Source organism: Trichechus manatus, unplaced genomic scaffold (assembly GCF_000243295.1).
Source record: "Trichechus manatus latirostris isolate Lorelei unplaced genomic scaffold, TriManLat1.0 scaffold00011, whole genome shotgun sequence".
Taxonomy (NCBI): Eukaryota; Metazoa; Chordata; class Mammalia; order Sirenia; family Trichechidae; genus Trichechus; species Trichechus manatus.
The window spans coordinates 9,790,464-9,810,862 of record NW_004443947.1 but is presented as its reverse complement, the minus strand read 5'-3'; the positions used below and the strand labels follow the sequence as shown (position 1 = coordinate 9,810,862).

At 46.5% G+C, this 20,399-nt stretch overlaps 1 protein-coding gene across 1 annotated transcript in view; it reads right to left on the bottom strand.

Annotated features, from left to right (window-relative positions):
- Window positions 1–20,399, bottom strand: part of LCP2 (lymphocyte cytosolic protein 2) — a 58,590-nt gene that overhangs the window by 21,447 nt on the left and 16,744 nt on the right. The window contains exons 4-10 of the mRNA XM_023726511.1: window positions 9,638–9,703; window positions 9,173–9,204; window positions 8,475–8,512; window positions 6,455–6,457; window positions 4,302–4,491; window positions 1,401–1,483; window positions 1,230–1,242 (exon numbers count right to left, since the gene is read on the bottom strand). Coding sequence (XP_023582279.1) covers window positions 1,230–1,242; window positions 1,401–1,483; window positions 4,302–4,491; window positions 6,455–6,457; window positions 8,475–8,512; window positions 9,173–9,204; window positions 9,638–9,703 — 425 coding nt within the window. The remainder of the gene's footprint in view (window positions 1–1,229; window positions 1,243–1,400; window positions 1,484–4,301; window positions 4,492–6,454; window positions 6,458–8,474; window positions 8,513–9,172; window positions 9,205–9,637; window positions 9,704–20,399) is intronic.

Sequence of the window (20,399 nt, the reverse complement as noted above, 5' to 3'; positions counted from 1 at the left end):
AAGCTTACCTTCTTTGGCATCTCTGTACTGTGTTTCCCTCTGCCAGGAATATCCTTCTCCTGGCTTTTCCCATGACGGGCTCATTCTGTCCCAGCTCAGTGTCACCTGCCCATCCATCATCACCTTAGCTGGCCTCCTATCACCCTAGCCACACATTTCAACTAAAACTATCTTGTTTATACATGTTTACTTATTTATTATCTGTCTCCCCCAACCCAAATCTAAACTTTATAAAAACAAGGACTTTATTTTTGTCTTTTTCTCACTATATCCCCAGCATCTGGAACACTACTTGGCACACACTAGGTGCTCAATAAATATCTATTGATTGAATGAGTGAATTCTGTCTCCCAGCAGTTGGAAGTAAAGGCCTTCAGATTTCAATTTTCCAGTTGCCGTTTAGTCAATTCCAACTCATGGCAACACAGGTGTGTCAGAGTACAGCTGTGCTAAAGAGTTTCCAATGACTGTTGTTTTGGAAGTAAATTGCCAGGCCTTTCTTCCAAGGCACCTCTGGGTAGACTCGATCAGGTTTCAATAGCAAAACATATTGGTAGATAAATTCAGCCCCAACAGTCCCCTGTGCAATGGAACTGCAAAAGCTGGAGGGAGCCATCTATTCTCAGGTAGGAGAACACAACTGTGGTGTGATCTGCATTTTGTATTTTGGGGAAAATACTTCCCACCCCTCCCTCTAGCCCTGACACTTTGACATTAGCCATAGCTTAATGCTTAGTGTTCAAGTCACTTGTAAAGAGAACACTTTCCCAGGTACTGACTCCTTAGGCTGAGCTTCTCGGCATCTCTCTGGGATGTAATTCAATCCACAGGGTTGGGACCATATGCTTGAAGAAAGAGGAAAGCAGATTTACTGACTCTTTTTTTCCTCCCAGGGCAGATGGCCTTGCAACCCTTGTGGTGTGAAGGCGTTTGTGCTTGGCATTGCAAGCATTGGCCAGCAGGTGGCGGAAGTCTTTGCAGAAGAGAGGAAGGCTTTGTGCCCCACCATATCTGTAGGGGCCAGCTGTTTAATATGATTTTCTTAGAGTTTATTTTACAGTTTTCACTTATTTTCAATAGCGTAAAATTACAGCACAACAAATACCAGAATGGGGGCTTGTTATTTATACAAGTAGTTTAGATTGTTTAAGATTTTTTAAAAAAAGCATTATGACATGAATAAAAATCACCGATAATTCAACCCCCAAAACCACTGTACCTGAGTATACGCATTTTCCCAGGCTCTATATAATATTTTCTTACAGAATTAGAATTAGATAAAGTTGTTAGTATCTTCTCTTCTCTGCCTGGCAGAGAAAATGACAGGAGTAAACACAGAATACCCCAGAAGAAGGCAGGCCTACCGTGAGATTCCTGCTGGCTGGCGGGGGAGGGTGGACAGCTGGCGGGGGAGGGAGGGCAGCCATAGGTCTCTGAGGGGGCACAGGAGGCTGCTGGGGGCCCTTCCCAGAGGCGAGCCTGTCTGTGGAAATACAAACATACTAAAATTAAAGGAGAAATGCTAAACCAAGGAGAGTGTTGGGTAACAGATCCTGTGCCCAGCTCTGCATGGCTCAGGTCACCAGGGGCACCTGGCCCTTGCCCCCAGACTTCCACCAGTGCCAACACAAGACCCAGCTGTGGTAGGCACTTGCCTCAAACCTAGTCTCACAAGCAGTGGGGAATCCTTGGTCTCATGCCTACCCTAGTTCCTGAGCCATTTACTCTCTTTATACCCAGGAGTCATTTTCACCTCACCTCTTGTAAACGAGTCTTTATTAGAATTTTTGCTGATCAAAATGTGAAAAAAAAAAGGCTCCTTCTATTAGCTAAACCAGCACCAGGAGGGAGTATTTTCAGATAAAATTGTAAAGAAGCAAGCATACACATACCCCCTCCTGCACAGACATACACACACACACGGATATATATGTGCACACATGCACACACATGCTTGCAGAAAAGACACACATGTGCTCACAGACACACATGCGCACACAGATGCATATGTACACAGAGACACACCTGCATACGTATGCACACACATGCATGCCCACACACATGCCCACAGACACACATATACACATACACACAGAGATGCACACACACGCACATATAGACATACCCATGCAACACACGGGTGCACACGTGGACACACAGACTATATACATGCACACAAACGCACATATAGACTTACACATGCACACACATGGGCACATGCATGGACACAGAGACTGAATACATGCACACAAACGCACATATAGACATACACATGCACACACAGAGACACGTGCAGGGACAGAGACTGTACACATGCACACACACGGGCACATCCAGCTGCCTGCGTGGGTTAAGCCGTTGTCATTGCTTATCAGTATCCTGCTCTAGGTCCTCTTCCTTCCCCTCATACACCCCCTGGGCTGTCCTTTCCCCTTGCACCTCCTCCTTTTGGTCATCTCTCCCCCTAAAAGGAGGAGCTGGGCAGGGAATCTAGGTGCCAACTCCCATCACCAAATCACACACTCTTAAATGGGGCCTGGACTTGCCTTGAACAGAAGCTCGCATTATTCTGCTCACCTTAGAAGTAACCTTAGGCCAAGTAAACAGGCCAGTAATTCCCTACCCCTGTGTCGGGAAAAGGCCAGGACAGGACTTACAAGGCAAGAGAGACAAGGAGGCGAGTGGCTCCTTACATTTGGTGTCCTGGGTACCTCTCTGCCTCACCCTAACCCTGGCCATGCAGAGGAGTCATTCTTCCACAGAGCACAGAGTTCTAATCTCAACTGCTCCATCCATATTGGCCGTCTCTCAACTCCTCCAACATATCAGGCTCCTTCGAGCCTCAGGGCCTTTGCATAGCTGTTTCCCTGTTTAGAATACTCTTCCCTTCCCACACTCACCCTCACTTAACCAACTCTTACTTATTCTTTAAATTTCATCTTAAAAAGCAAATACTCAGGGAAGCAAGTGCAGACCAGGCATACCCTCCAAACTCAGCTCCTAAACTTGTCCTCTGGAGTACATGTCACTGTTTAATTACAAACTGTTGAGATGTATTTGTTCGATGCTGCCTCATCCACAAGACCACGAGTTCCTGAGGCTGAGGACCAGCTTGTTCACTCTGTATCTTCATGACTGGCACAAACAAGGTACTCAACAACTCAGTTACTTATTTCTTCTCTGGACCTCAGTTTCCCTATATGTGAAATAGGCGTGATAATTGTTGTCCTTATCTCACAGGGTGCTTAAAAACACAAAATGAGATATTGAGATAGTGTTTGTGAAAGTGCTTTAAAATTGAAAAGCATGACATAAGTATAAAGGGCCAAACAGTATTAATTTTTTTGTGGTATTAATCATCAACTTTCCAGTTCACTACCTGATATATTATGCAAGTGTGTATGTGTTTATTCTCTGTCACCACCACTACTAGAATGTAAGAGCTGTGTCTTCCTTCCTCAAGCTTTTCCAGTACTTAGAAGAGTGCCTGCCCTATGGTACTACCAAAAATACAGTTGCCATCAAGTCAGTTCTGACTCATGGCGACCCCATGTGCTTCAGAGTAGAACTGTGCTCTATAGGGTTTTCAGGGCTGTGACCTTTCAGCTGCAGATCACCAGGCCTTTCTTCCGAGGTGCCTCTGAGTGGATTTGAATTGTCAACCGTTCGATTAGTAGCCGATTGCTTAATCGTTTGAGCCATCCAGGGACTCCTGCCCCATAGAGGAGTTCAATAACGTTTGCTGAATGAATAAATGAATAAATGAGGGAGAAATGGGCCAACAGGGACAGATAGACAATGAAAATCTTTGGATACTGTTTACATTTTTTTTTTCTTAAGTTAGAGTCAAACCTCACTTCAATATCTTTATGTCTGTTCTAATAGTCTGTGGGCGGTAGTGTCACCCAGCTATGAATTGGCCAAAAGATGGGAGGAACAGAAAATACTTTTGAGTACCCAAGTAACCCACAGAATGAGTTATAAGTGCTGAATACCCTTAAGTGGCATTTTAATGCTGATAACGGCCACCATAGGCAATGAATTATCTGCTTTATCAATAATCCTCACAGCAAGTCTATGTGGTCCATACTGTTATTAACCCTATTTCACAGATAAGGAAACTGATGCCCAGAGACGTGAAGTCATTTGCCCAAAGCCACACAGCTGGCAAGAAACTGAGCTGGCATCAGTGCGCAAAGCTTTCTGCTACATGGGGACATGCTAGGCAACGGCCTCCCTTGCAGCAGTGGGGAGCTTGGCTCTGGGCTGCCAAGGGCAGAAATCAGGAAGTGGGCCCTTACCGATGTACGTGGAGTTGGGGAAAGGCTTGGCAGGCAGGATGGAATTCTGCAAGGCTTCCTCATCGTTGGAGGGTGGTGGCTCGTAATCGGCATCGTCCTCCACGGGTTCCTCTTCCTCCTCATTGGGGGACTCGTAGTCATTATCATCCTCCCCATCCTGATCCTCAGTGGGACTTTCATAGTCATCTTCCTATTGACACACGGTGACAGGAAGTTTGTGAGTGCCGTTCATAGAGACTCCATGGCACTCCACGTGCCTGCATCTACTCTCTCTGAGAAGCCTCCCAACAGCACACCTTTGAGGGCAGGCAGCCCCAGAGTGGCTACTCTCATTTTACAGACAGGGAAGCTGAGGTCAGGGAGCCCAGTATCGCAGGACCAGCAAGTCATGGGCTTGAGATTTCCATCAGAGTCTTCCAACCATTAAAAAATAAAACAAACAAACAAACAAAAAAATACAGTTGCTGTCAAGTGGATTCCAACTCAGGGTGACCTCATGTGTGTCAGACTAGAACTGTGTTCCCTAGGGTTTTTAATGGCTGACTTTTCAGAAGTAGATGACCAGGCCTTTCTTCCGACGCACCTCTGGGTAGACTCAAACTTCCAACCTTTTGGTTAGCAGCTGAGGCAAGTGCTTTTTCCTCTATGCCTTTTTTTGCATAACAGAGAAAAGCAGAAGAGACCAGGAGGAGGACCCTGGCTGGCATAGCGGGTGGGGGAACGGCTCTGTCATGAGTAAGCACATTTTTCACTCCAGGCATCGGGAAGAGCAGACTACATGCCTGCAGCATTTGTGAAGACAGTGGTTAATTGTCAGCTCTGTTCCTAGTGTGCCCGTGCTCCAAACGTTCTTCTCATTATAACCTAGTGCAACTTTGAAGGTCATGCTAACAGGGGAAACCAGACAATGAAAGCCTGCTAATTAGAAGGCATATTAAGTTGTCTGAGAGGAGATAGTCAGAGGCGGTGCTATTTTTTTTCTGAGAGTTGAAAAACGACAGTTATTATTCATGGAATCTGACACCCCGTTGTTGAAGCTCTTCTCTTGGAAAAGATGCTGTTTCTAATTTTTTATTTTAGTTTAGTTTTACTTCTTGGGTCTCAGAGAAAGAAAGCCCTAGGTGCTGAGTGACTGCCTTTGAAGCAATCTATGAAAGTGGATGGAGTTCCAGGAGGTACAAACGGTTAACGCGGTAGCTGCTAACTGAAAGGTTGGAGGTTCAAGCTTACCCAGAGGCACCTCTGAAGAAAGGCCTGGTGATCAACTTTTGAAAACTCAGCCATTGAAAACTCTATGGAGCACCATTCTACTCCAATACCCACAGAGCGAGAGAGCTGAGCACATGTGGGCTGAGGCTTACTGATGGAGTAGGGTGCCTCTGGGCACTTATTGCTGGAACTAAACAGCTTTCTAACACTTGCCGGAGCAGGGTAGAAGCTGGGCCGGCCCATGAGGTCCAAGAGGCCCGAGAAGCCCGAGGGACTGAGGGGCTGAAGGGCTAAAAGGCCCAGGGCCGAGGAAAGGGCCAGGGAGAGGCCTACCTCTGGGCCCGGCCGAGAAGCTGTCCTGACCAAGGAACTGTATCCTGAGTCATTCCTGATCCTGGATTGTAAACTGTTACTTCCCTAATAAATCCCATAACTGTGAGTTCTGTATGGCCAGTGCAAGAAATTATTAAACCCAAAACAGAAGAGTGCCGTGGGAGGGACAGCTGGTGTCAGAATTGGTAAAAAGGTTGGAGAGAGGAGGTATGTCTGACCTCTGCCTCATAGGAATCAGCCTTGGGCTGTTGATCTTGATTCTCCTTCCCCCGGTGAAGTTAGAGGAGGTCAGGCGCCACCCCCCCACGCCATTTTTACAGTCGTAATTGACTTGATGGCAACGGATTATGAAAGTGGACAGTCTCAGTAATGACTTCCCAAGTGGAGGTGGCTCCATCAGCCTCCAAGTGATGAGTGGCTCATCACTTTTATGCCAAAGCTAAGTGGGCAAATAAAGGAGCCCAGGGCACTTCTCAACAGTAGAGGGCAGTGTTGAAAGCAGCTGGAAGTTGCAACTTGGCAAAGAAAGGTATGTAGCACAGCCTAGAAATCCTGACAGCCTTCAGAGGTGGCTTAAGAAAAGACTGTCTTTAAGTTTTTAAACTGAAAACTTCCTGTATTTATTTTTTACTTTTTTAGGAATATTAAAAAAAAAAAAAAAAAAAAAAAAAAACTAGAAAAGCGAAGTGAGGGTTGAGCTTTTCCTGAACTCCATAAAAGTCTTAGTCCTGCCCTGTTGGTATTCCTATAATATAAAAATTGTTGTTGTTGTGTGCCCTTGAGTCGTTTTTGACTCAAAGTGACCCTGTGCGACAGAGTAGAACAGCTTCATAGGGTTTTATTGGCTGTGACCTTTACAGAAGCAGATCGCCGTGTCTTTTTCCCGCAGAGCTGCTGAGTACGTTCAAACAGCCAACCTTCCAGTAGCTGAGTGCTAGCAAAACTGGAACAATCATCTCAGCACGGAGGTCACAGAAAGGCAGCCACATCCAGCCACTGCTGATACCCTCCTAGAAGGGCATTGTCCCTCCCTCAACCTGCCCAACTCAGTCCCATTTTTCCTGACCAGGCCTTATCCCATATGCCTTTCTCTAAGTTCTGGACCTATCCTCTCTGCTTCTAGAACAATGGTTTTCTCCTAATCAGTTGGCTCCTATATTTTAATGCACTTTTTGTTCCCAATCATATTCTTTCATATTATGTGTTGTCCATACTATAGAATGTTCACAGGATCAGGTCCTTTATCTCCATTCCCCACCTCAAAGGCCCCTGTGCGGTGCTGGGCACAAAATGAAACTCCAGAGCCTAACGGCCCCCGGCTCATGGAAAACCCTTGGTTTATGGCAAGACTGAGGAGCCTTGCCTCAAGCAAGCAGTGCAAAGATGCAGTTTCTGGGTGAAAATGTAGAAATTTGAGGTGAACTCTGGTCTATTTATCCTGGCGATGCAATAAACCTGTCATATGCCTTTGTTTTCATGTAGAAAGCCCAGACTTGGCTGACACTTTTGCAATGGAAATGCTCACTTTTACTCGAATCTCAGTAAGACCTGGGGCGTTCTGTGCCTGCTTTATAACAGAAAAAGAGGCAGCTGCTTACCAGTAGACCACTCGACTGAGGGTCAGCCACCTGGGTCCTAGGCTTGTTTCTAACTAGCCGTATGGCTGTATTTCATAAGCTGTGTTCTCCAGGGAATTTAGTTGCTTCATCTGTAACATGAACAGATTGGACTATGCCCCAGAATGGAGATCTAGCCCGAGTCTAGAGTCCCTGGGTGGCACAAACAGTTAACACACTTGGCAGCTAATGGAAAGGTTGGAGGTTCAAGTCCACCCAGCTGTGCCTCAAAAGAAAGGCCTGGCGATCTACTTCCAGAAAATTAGCCATGGAAAAACCCTATGGCACATAATTCTACTCTGACACCATGGCGTCGCCATGAGTTGGAATCAACTCAACAACTGGTTTAGCCTGAGTCTAGTGTCATGTGTGGTGACCATATACATGGCTTTCTGGGGAGAGGATGCACAGCATCCGCCAGAGTCAAATAGAGGTCACTGTGACCCCTCAACTGCAAAAACAGCTGGATTGCACCTTCCCTGAGGTCCTTTCAGGGCTACTAGTTCATTCTGAAATCGATGTCGCTTGGTACCAGTGATGGTGACTTAAGCCCAGGAGAAAAGCTATGTTACTGTAGATTTCTAGGGACAGTCCCTTTTGGGAGATAGGGTGGGGGAAGGCCATGGTGTTAGGATGGTATGATAAGTAATGGATGGGTCAGCCAACTACAGCCTATGGGCCAAGTCCAGCCCGCCATCTGCTTTTGTAAAGGAAAGTTGATCGGCACACAGCTACACAATTCATTTGCACTGTCTTTGGTGCTAAAAAGGCAGAGTTACACAGTTGAGCAAAGACAGCGTGGCTCACAAGGCTGAAGATATTTGGAATGGACTTGACAGCAATGGGTTTGGTTTGGTTTTATCTGGTATTTTACAGGGAAAATTTTCCAACCCCTGCGCAGCTGTCCTGGGATCTTGTTAGAGGCCTTGCTGCTTTGGGCATTTGTTTGTTCCTCATTAAAAAGCCACTCTAGAAACTGCTGCAAAGGTGGAAGGGCAACCCACACGATACTCACAAAGGATGACCAGCCCCCCTCGTCTTCTTCGTGGCTTTCTGTGGGAGGAGACAACGCTATCATCAGGACCGAAAGAAGCCACTAGAAGGAAAGTCAAAGCTGCTCCTCCATCTGAGGCCCCATCCCAGGCTTTCATCCTAACTTCAACATACCTGCGGTTAACAACGCGACATCAGCTCTAGAATTTCTACCTGAGGGCTGTGGTTCTCAACCTTTCACATTCATAAAAACCACCTAAGATGTTTTAAAACCCGCAGAAACTTGGAGCCCTATCTCTAGAACTTTGTATTCAGCAGGACTGGGTGGAGCCCAGGAATAATCTGCGTTTTTGATACTATGTGTTATTTACCAGCGGAAAAACGGCTTGAAAGACTCCAAAGCAGGGGGACTGGCTTAGCACAGGAGCTGAATCAATGGCTGAGTCCTTCCTATGCTCCCAAATAGACCTCCCAGAATTCCTCAGTGGTCTCTGCAGAGGGTCCCAGCTGAGTAGTAGTCATAAGCCAGGTGCCCTGCAGCGTGACATCTCTCCTGTCCTCATTCTGAGCTCCAGTCCTCTTCTGAATAAGAACTAGCTGGCAGGCAATTGAGTGAGGCCACCTGCCAGACTCCCCAGTAGCCCCATAAACCAGAAGACAGAAGAACTGAAGTGCCTGTCACCTCCTATAGCAATCATCTCTCAACCCTGAGACCTTTACCTGTCTCTTCAGGAAACCGCTGAACTTGAGGTCTGCGGAGGTAAACAGTATTGCATTAGTGGCCTATTTGTTTAAAGGAGTCTTCCCTCTTTCCTCCATCCAGCCCCATGAGAGGACCCCCTAGAGGAGGCTATGTCTTACTGCCCAGTACCTTTGTCCTTGTTACTGGGCAAGAGGGACCAGGTGGCCCAGAATTCCAGAAACCATCCAAGCCACACTGGTGGCGTGATTGGGAGCTCGTGACTGCCTGACGCTCCAGGGGAAGTTCCCCTGCTGTCCCGGAACTGGGGCAGGACGCAGGGCAAGGAGAGGGACCTGCCCTCTCATTGGGCTCCAGCTTAAAGGCCCCAGGACTGAGATGACCACTACAGGTCAAAACTCAGGACAAAAATAGTTCTGTTTGATTTGGGTTTGAAAACTCTTTTGCATTTCATTACAGCCAACATGGAAACATGCCCCACTCACTTGCGTGTGAAGATGCTCCTCCTCTCTTCATTCTTGTTGATTTCTTGACTTAACTTACTGAGAATCCTACAAGATAGAAGAATATGATGGGCTCACAGAAGACACCACAGATGAAGAGACAAAACCATTGTCTCCTCCCTCTGCTCAACCTTTGCTCTGAGCCCTGAAGTTCCCTGATCTGTGTGACCTCAGGACACCACAGGACATTTGACTTAGCTCTTGGACCAACCTGGTCAGCCTCCTCCTCTCCTCCTGTGGCCTCCAGCCAGCCCAGCCTCCTTCACCTCCATGGGCCCTCGGACCCTCACTTCCTCCCAGAACTTGTCACAGGATTGCCCCTGCCAGACTGTGCTCATCCCAGCCCCCCTGCTGATCTGTGCTGATCTGTGTCTGTCTGGCTCCGCCTTTAAGGCACTTCATGAAGTCTTGATGGCTTCCTCCTTCTCCAAAGTTCTGTAGCCTTATGATATGGATATTATGCTCTGTATTTCATTGTGTAATTCCTGTGGCTGAGGTCCCCTGACTCCTGGCTTAGCCTTCTTGTTGTGGTGTCTTGCTTCCAGAATATTCAAACCATCTCCTAGACCAGAAGGAATCAGCTACTCATTGCATAATTCTTGTCAAAAACCTGTTATCTCCTTCCATTCCCCTCTCCATGTTCCCTACTCAGTGACATGGATTCTTCCAAAGGCTTGGAGAAGCATATCTACACAGGTAGGGTCTGCAGAGTAGAACGTCTCTGAACCACCATCCCCTGAGGCCATCCTAGGCCAGGCGCTTGAAGATACCCTTGTCTTTAGGTAGTGGAATACACACACACACACACACACACACACGCATGCATGCATGTCGGCACATACATTCACACACACGTGCACACAAAAACACGTGTGCACACACATGCAGACATTTAGAGAGAGACAGAGTCCCTGGGTGTTGCAAAGGTTCACGTGCTTGGCTGTTAACCAAAAGGTTGGAGGTTTGAGTCCACCCAGAGGCACCTCAAAAGAAAGGCCTGGTTATCTACTTCTGAAAAATCAGTCACTGCAAACCCTTTGGAGCACAGTTCTACTTTGATACACGCAGGGTTGCCATGAGTGGAGTCAACTCAATAGAAACTGGTTTTACATACATATAAAACCCCAGGACAAGGAGAGCTTCCATATCAGGACTGTACCTCAAGCAAAACCTAAAACAAGCATCCATCCTGATCTTTCAACCTGCAGGACACGAGACTGTGGCCTCCCTTAGCACCCATTGTTGAGACCAAAGGGACCCTCATTGGTAAACACACTCAGTGTTTCCTAGAGATCTGGGGCAGCTGGGGGAGTCTTAGGGATTTTTCTAGTCCAACTTCATTTTAGAAATGAGGCAACAGAGGCCCAGACAAGGGACTTTGCAACGTCACAAAGCAAGTTAACGATGAAGGCTACGTGTCCCCACAGCACACACCAACCCCAGAAGCCAGGCTCCCTAATGTGGAGGCCAGCTCACTTTCAACATGCCACAGCCTCATATTAATTCCATTTATGCTGCAACCTACTTGTGATGGGACCTGGTTGAGTCCTTGGCCCATCTACAAGAATAACCTAAGATCTACATTCCTTCTGTTCAAGTGATCCTCTCAGGGTAACAAATCTGGTCAAAACAAAATTGCTAAGTTGGCAAACGTGGTCCTTGGCACCACTACTTCTCCCTTCCGTCCCCCAGGCTCCCAGGGAACTGCTGCTAGGAGCCCTCCCATCCAGTGAGAATGACAAATGAAACGCGTTTTGACAAACATGCTAAGGACTTAAGAAGACAGAGAAGGAGAGAGGACGGTGTTTAATCCTCTGTCATAACTTCATTGTTGGGATTTCAGTCTGGGTAGTCCCCCACCACCCCCACAACACACCATCAGAACGCTTGTGAAATGTTTCATTTTGTTTCTTTTGAACTGATTTTTTGAAAAGATGTTGCAGAATCCCTCACCTCCCTCTTCTGACTGGCTAGTATTAAAGGGCTCCTACTGAGCTGCTGGGGGTGGGGGGCATAAGTGTAGTTAGAAGAGCTGCATCCTGCCACCTGTTTATTCAACAGTATTCATGAGGGGCATTCTAAGAGCCAAGCGGGGATAGTGGGGGTTCAGTGGTACCACCTTCCATGAGGGAGACCCAGGTCAGAGTCCCAGTCAATGCATCTCATGCACAACCACCACCTATCTGTCGGTGGAGGCTTACATGTCACTATGATGCTGAATAAGTTTCAGCAGAGCTTCCAGACTACGACAGACTAGGAAGAAAGGCCTGGTGATCTACTTTCAAAAATTAATCAGTGAAAACCCTATGAATCACGATGGTCCAATCTGCAAGCAATCATGGGGATGGTGCGGGACTAGACAGTGTTTGGTTCCATTGTGCATGGGGTCCCTATGAGTTGGGGGCCGAGTTTACAACAGCTAACAACAAATGCCAGGCACTCTGCAGGAGCATCAATGAACAAAACAGACAAAGATCCCTGCCCTCAAGGAGTTTACACACCAGTGGGGAAAGTCAGACAATAAACAGTGAACATGAAAGAAGTAAAATTATAACTGAGTACTGCATGTATAAGGGGCCCTGGTGGCACTGTGGTCAAGGATTCAGCTGCTAACCAAAAGGTCGGCAGTTTGAATCCACCAGCTGCTCCTTGGAAACTCTATGGGGCAGTTCTACTCCGTCCTGTAGGGTCGCTATGAGTCGGAATCCACTCAACAGCAATGGGACGGGCAGTACAGTAGTTAAGTACACAGCTGCTAACCAAGAGGCCAGTAGTTGGAACCCACCAGCTGCTCTGGGGAAGAAAGATGTGGCAGTCTGCTTCCTTAAAGATTACAGCCTTGGAAACCCCATGAGGAACTTCTGTTCAGTCCTATAAGGTCACTGTGAATCAGAATCTACTCAACAGGCTTGGTTTGGTTGGTTTACTCCATACAGACATGTAATGCTGGGGAGGCCAGTAAGCTGGCCTGAGGAGTACACAGGTAGGGTGTGGTTGCAATTTAAAATAGAACGATCGAGGTTGGCCTCGATGAAAATCTGACATTTCAGCAATGACTGAAAGAGATGGGCTGAGGTTCACATTGACGCCCCCACCCACATAGCTTGGCTGGGCTCTGACTGCTCACAGTGCTGCTTTGGGTCCTGAAAAGACCTCCTGCTCTCTGCAGTGTCTTTTCTTACAAGTATCTGTAGCAGCCAGGCTGCAGGCTGCTGGGGCTGTAACTAGGTAAGGAAGGAAATGCTAAACCACAGGACCCACCAGAGAAGCAGCACAGAGAGTGAGAGAGAGGACAAGGCCTGGAAGTCGACCTGCAGCAAGACAGGCTCCCAGGCTCCTCCTGCACTGGTGGGCCTCGGAGAGCCCCTCCAAGCCAGCCAGGACCTCTGCTGGGCCTCAGTGGGCACAGTGGTGTGCTGGTAGGCGGGCAAGAAGGTGGTTGCTCCCTCTATGTGCAAACCTCCAAAGTTGCCCCCTCCCCTTGGACCAAGTGACAGTGAGTGGCCGGAGGTGACTCATTCCCCCTCCTCCCCACAAACCCCAGGCCTTGCTCAGGACCAGGGAAAGAGGCAGAGGGCTCTGGGCGCTGGTAGACAGTAGCTCTCTCTGTTTCCCCTTGTCTTAGGGATGAGCTGGCTCGGGAGATGGGGCTGAATCCTCCAACAAGAAATCAAGCCATTACAGGAAGGTGGGATCCTAAGATGGCCTGGGTTCCAGCTCAAAGGCATCCCTCCTCACTTGCTGTGTGCTTGGGGCCAGGCTAAGGCCTGTGCTAATGATGTACTGTTCCTGGAGCCTGCAGTCACTGAGGGGGCCCCTGTCCTGCATCTGACCACAACATCCTGCCCCAAGGGTGGTACCCACTGGCAGAAAACCAAAAAAACCAAACGCATTGCCGTCGAATCAATTCTGACTCATGGACATCCTATAGGACAGAGTAGAACTGCCCCACAGGGTTTCCAAGGAGCGTCTGGTGGACTCAAACTGCTGACCTTTTGGTTAGCAGCCATAGCTCTTAACCACTATGCCATCAGGGTGTCACTGGCAGGGGTGCACCTAAAGTATGGCAGGTATGGCACGTGTCCTGGGCGCCTCTTGAAAAGTGGCACCAATGAGCAGTTTCTATTAACCTGGTATGGCCCAATGTCCTTCCTCAAGCACGGTAGGCCCAGAGGTATAGTGGGGGGCGGGGGAGGTAGAGGGGGGCACTCGCCCTTGTGCTCAAGTCCAATGGGGTGCCAGATGAGGCATGGAATGACATTCCGAGGCACCACAAATATGAAAGGCGCCAGACTGAGGCAGCCGGACAAGAGATGAGACTGTGTTTCTGCTAATGTATCATCGCTATCAATGTCTACTCATCATGAAACTGGGGCGGGGCAGGGGGTAGGGTGTGTGTGAAACTTAGAGATTGCCCCTGGATGCTCATTACCCTCGTTATGCCCCTGCAGGGATGCAATTTCAGTGCTTGGAATAGGCACTATTTTCCCTAGATACACCTCTGCCACTGTGTGACCCTAGACGGGGCATCTGCCCTCCTTGAAGTCTGAACTTAACTGCTCAGAATCTCCACGGGAGGGGCCTGGGAATCAGTAGCATCAACCAATCGCCTAGAGGATTCTCCTGATTGGGAAAGTCTGTGAAATAAATCCTGTTATTCTCAGACACTGGTGAAACTGTCGAAGGAGAAGAAGAAGGAGGAAGAGGAAGAGGAGGGGGAGAAGGAGCAGTAGGAGGAGGAGAAGTAGTAGGAAAAAGAAAAGGAGGAGGAGAAAGAGGAAGAGCAGGAAGAGGGGGAGGACTTTGTAATTATGAGGGGGGCCGAGGTAGAGCAGTGGAGGAGGGTGAGGGGTCTGAGTTCTTTGGCATGTCCTCTAGGATTTTCCCAGGAGACCCAGGTCTCCCTTTCAGCGGCCCCTCTTCTAGGCCAGCACTTTACAACTATCAGCATAGGCCCCCTGTGAGTCTTGAAATCGACATTGCTGGTCACACAAGCAACAAAAAATAAAGAAACTAAAAAAAGAAAGGATGGAAGGAGCCAGGGAGGAAGGGAGAAAGTAACGAAACAAAATGTCAGACTACATAGCACACAGAAAGGGTGGGTATTGTGTTGTGATGATTCTACATAGTCCCTTGTCTTTTTCATTTCATTGTCTCTCTCTCTCTATTCACCTGTGGAGGTGTGTACTGGCTTTCAACGTAAGGTGTGTGTCTTACTATGGCTCACATGGCAACAGCTTGAGACCAACTTTCCTCCTCTCCCTCCCACATGACCTCCCACACGGGAGGACATGACAGAGGACAGACAGCCTGCCGGCCCCTCCCAGGACAGCAGGTCGCCAGGCCCTGGTGCAGTCTGCATTTGCAGAAACCCTCTCCTCTCCTGCTGATTTGCTCTCTCCAGTCTCCAAGCCTTCGTCTCTTCTGACCCTCCTTCCCCCTGCCCCTCTCAACACCATTTTCTCCCTCTCTCAGCATTTCATCCTTCTTTAAAGGAACAAAGTGTCCCACCTTTAAAGATCAGCCTCCGTGAATCAAGCACTAAGCCTTCCACAGTTCTGTCCTTGTCATGTGAGAAGTCAGGGCAAAGCCAAGATGTAGGTCTTGGCACTTAAAAAGGGGCCTTGCACCAGCACCTTAAGGCCTCGGTAGAGAACCACGTGTGGGTGGGAAATAATCTGAGGGCATAGTGTGGTCACCTCACTTCTCACCCTGTGTCCCCCACCCCATTGACCTTTTGCAGATGTGTAGGGTTGGCGGTTTGAGTTCACCCACGGGTGTCTCAGAAGAAAAGCTTGGTGATCTACTTCTGCAAAATCAGCCATTGACAACCCTATGGAGCACAGCTCTACTCTGACACATGTGGGGTCACCATGAGTCAGAGTGGATGTAGCAGCAACTGGCTTTTGGTTTAATATTATACCAGTAAAGAGATCCTTAATTCTTGGGCTGTCATCCTCTTCCTCTTTGAGTTGTGGTATGGGAATCCATTATTACCAGCCTCAGGAAATGGTTATTTATAATGCTCATACTCCCACATCACATCCTGTCATGTATAAAACTCCCCACTTGTTATCCTGGAAAGCTCCTGGCCTTTGGAGTTTTGTAAACCTGCATGTGCATCTTTTCCTGTCACTTACCAACCATGTGGCCTTGGAGGAGTGACTGGCCCTTCAGAGCTTGTAAAATGAGGGCTCATCATAGCTGGCTCACAGAACTCAAAGGGGCAACTTTAGGTAAAGCTAAGCAGTTCTTTCAGCTTCAGATTCCTCACCTGCAAAATGGAAATATTAATAAAACCTGCCTCATAAGATAAGGAGCCCTGGTAGCACAATGGTTAAGCACTCAGCTGCTAACGTAAAGGTTGGCGGTTTGAACTCACTCAGCAGCTCTGCAGGAGAAAGACATGGCAATCTGCTCTCATAAAGATTGTTATTGTTGTTGTTAGGTTCCGTAGAGTTGGTTCTGATTCATAGGACCCTATGTACAACAGAACAAAACACTGCCTGGTCCTGCACCATCCTCACAATCGTTGTTATGCTTGAGCCCATTGTTGCAGCTACTGTGTCAATCCACCTCGCTGAGGGTCTTCCTCTTCCTCGCTGACCCTCCACTTTACCAAGCATAATGTCCTTCTCCAGGGACTCATCCCTCCTGATAACATGTCCAAAGTATGTGAGACAAAGTCTCACCATCCTTGCTTCTAAGGAGCCTTCTGGCTGTACTTCTTCCAATAGATGTTTGCAGCTGTTTCTTCTCATTTTGAGTCATGCTGCATCAGCAAATGAAGGTCCTGAAAGCTTGACTCCATCCATGTCATTATGGTCGACTCTACTTTAAGGAGGCAGCTCTTCCCCAATCACATTTTGAGTGCCTTCCAACCTGAGGGGCTCATCTTTTGGCACTAGGTCAGATAATGTCCTGCTGCTATTCATAAAGTTTTCACTGGCTAATTTATTCAGAAGTAGACCTCCAGGTCCTTCTTCCTAGTCTGTCTTAGTCTGGAAGCTCAGCTGAAACCTGTTCACCGTGGGTGAACCTGCTGGTAGTTTAAATACCGGTGGCGTAGCTTCCAACATCACAGTGACATGCAAGCCACCACAGTATGACAAACTGACAGATGCGTGAGGCCCTTAAAGATTACAGCCAAGAAAATCCTATGGAGAAGTTCTACTCTGTCACATGGGGTCACTTTGAGTTGGAATCGACTCGACGGCACCCAGCAATGACAACCTCATAGCGTCAATGAGAAAATTAGAGGAAACAACGGGGATAGTGATCCACCCTGAATAAGTGTTAGCTATTCTTCTTATTATTTAGTACAAAATCCTGATTAGCACAATTTCAGATTTTTGCTAGTTATTCCATTTGGCTAGAGCGGGAGGATTAAAGAATACAAAGAGCTGACATACAATAGATGCTACTTCTCTCCTGTGCTCATTTCTTTTACCTATATTATTTTTACCTGTGCTTCACAATCTTTTTTTGTGTTAGGTAAGTATAATTATTCCCGTTTTCACCAGTAAGGATGCTGGAGGTAGACTGCTACCATTTCAATTTTTCCAAAGGCCAGTCACATTTATTAATGGGCACAGGGATGTTCTTCTACCTCTGGATCCCTCCTTCTGTACCTACTTTCCTCTCTCCTACATTCCTTCCCTCATGTATAAAAGTAGATAATAGATAGATGAGATAGAAGGCTGTTTTTGCCATGAGGAGACCTATAGCCTTATGAGAACCAAACCCAAACCAAAACCATTGCCATCAAGTTGATTCAGACTCATAGAAAATAAGCAGGTATCCTTGCATTATCCTTTTGTTACTACCTTTTTGTCTCGTTTTTTTTGGATGCCATGTGTTTTCAGTATTGGAATGCATGTTTACTAATTGAAGGTGTTTAAATTTTTGGTTGGTGTCATGAATTGAATTGTGTCCCACAAAAACATGTGTATAAGTTTGGCCAGGCCATGATTCCCAGTCTTGTGGGATTGTTCACCGTTTTTGTCATCTGATGTGATTTTCCTATGTGTTGTAAATCCTATCACTATGATGTTAATGAGATGGATCAGCAGCAGTTATGCTGATGAGATCTGCAAGATTCGATTGTGTCTTAAGCCAATCTTTTATGAGATATAAAAGAGAGAAGACAGTAGAGACACAGGGGGACCTCATACCAACAAGAAAGCAGCACTGGGAGCAGAGAGTGTCCTTTAGACCTAGGGTTCCTGCGTGGAAAAGCTCCTTGACTAGGGGAAGATAGATGACAAGGACCTTCCTCCAGAGCCAACAAAGAGAGAAAGCCTTCCCCTGGAACTGACACCCTGAATTTGGACTTGTAACCTACTAGACTGTGAGAAAATAAATTTCTCTTTGTTTAAACCATCCACTTGTGGTATTTCTGTTATAGCGGCACTAGGTTACTAAGACAGTTGGTAATACGGATTTTGAGGAATATGATCTGGTAATACAAGCCACCAATAAGGCAAGTGGCACTCTGGCACCACCTATCTGTGGTATGACAATATACCAAAGAGAGCTAGATAAGTAATTTATTGTGAGCACCTTTTCATTAGGTTACATGGGGAACCTCTGGTTTTCCAAATATGACACAGAAAAACAAAAACAAACTCATCAGGGCTCCCTAACTATCACACAGGAAAGCCATAATCATGCTTGCAAGCCTTACCTCACAGTAATAAAGGGGAAAAAAGGCAGAAGTTTACAAAACTAACACATCCAGGAAGCATCACCTAATAGAATGCTCAACCTACACAGCAATGAGGCTCCAACTCTGGTCTGTTGAGCATCACGCATTTCAAAAGGAACCCACCTTGACATTAAATGCATTAGAACCAGAATAATGCCTTACCTCTGAGGTCCAGAGGCATAAAAAGTGGCTGGTCTACCTTTAATCCAATAGTAACAAAAAGGTTACCTCTATAATTGGATCTTAGATTTTCCCAGTCTAATTCCACTATTGGTAATGGACACGATGAGAATTAATAATAATAGAAGGAGAACAAGCCAACATTTATCTGTTGCCCACACCACTACCACCATCACCCCCTCACTTTTCAAAAATCACATTATGGATTTAAACAGAAAACTTAAAACACATTCTTCTTTAATCAACCATAAATAGGTGTCAAAATTTTTATCATGTATTCTACCCATTTAACCTGATCATTCTCAACTGTACCACGGGTTTTAAGCTAGGTCTTATAAAGGGAGCCTTCAGTCTTTTATTAAAAATCCTCCACTGTTACAGCATTGGGGTGTACCTGGGATAAACCATGTCCTGAGGGAGTACCTGCATCTGCAGACACAGAAAGCCTTCCTTGCCAGAATCTACCTTCTTACAAAATCTATTTAATACTGATTTTTTTAAACATCAAGGAAGGAAATAGGGACATTCAGAAGAGTGTAATCTTGTTTTAGTCTGCCGTACATAAACACCATTTTTTTTATAATAGCCTTTAGAGTAATGATCAAGACAATTCAACCTGTGTACAAGGGAATGGAATGAATGAGTATTGAACACCTATATGTATGCATCGAGGACTGCATCAGGCAATTTGTGTGGGCTGCTGCATTTAATGCCCACCACACCCTAAGAGTTCTTGACCATTCTATAGGTGAGGAAGCTTAGGCTCCGACTGTTGAAGTGATTTTTCCAAGGTCCCACAGCAGAGCCAGCTTTAGAACCTGGATCTCTCTGACCCTAAAGCCCATGTTCTTTTTATTCTTCAATCCTTTCTCTCTCTCTCTAGCACAATAGACTAATTAGTAAAAACTTGAAATTGTGCTAATCAGGATTTTGCATAAAATAATAAGAATAACTAACATGTATTCAGTGCATATTGTTATTTCCATTATTTCCTTTAATTTTCCCGTTGACCCTTTGTGGTAGATCCGCTGATTATCCCCATTTTGTAGATGAGGAAGCTGAGGCTGAGAGAACTGAAATAACTTGTCCATAGTCTCATAGCTAGTGAGTGGAAGAATTGAGTTTCAAGTAGGCTCCTGACCCCAGGGCCTGTACTTTTACTCACTAAGCTCTCCTGTCTGCCTGTTCATCCTAAAATAATAGGCTTTAAAGCTGACACTGAGTTTCTGTTAAGGATGATTGAAAAATATGGAAACTGATAGTGGGGATGGTTGTACAACAAGATGAATTTAATTACTGTCACTGAATTGCACATGTAAAACATGTTTAAGTACACTAAATAGACAATAGATAAGCGGTAACCACGGTGAAGGGTAAGACAGGACACAACACTGGGGAAGCCAGTACAATTGTTCAGGGTAAGGTCATAGAAGCTCCATGGACAAATCCTAACTCCCTTAGGGACTGAATTGCTGGGCTGAGGGTTGTGGGGACCATGGTCTCAGAAAACATCTAGCTCAATTGGCATAACATAGTTTATAAAGAAAACTCTCTACATTCAACTTTGCTGAGTAGCGTCTGGAGTCTTACAAGCCTGTGAGTGGCCATCTAAGATACTCCAATGGTCTCACCCCTTCACAAGCAAGAGAGAATGAAGAAAACTAAAGACAAAAGGGAAGGATTAGTCCAAAGGACTAATATACCACAGCTACTATGGTCTCCACCAGACTGAGTCCAGTACAACTAGATGGTGCCCGGCTACCACCTCTGACTGCTCTGACAGGGATCACAATAGAAGGTCCCAGACAGAGCTGGAGAAAAATGTAGAACAAAATTCTAACTCAAAAAAAAAAGCCA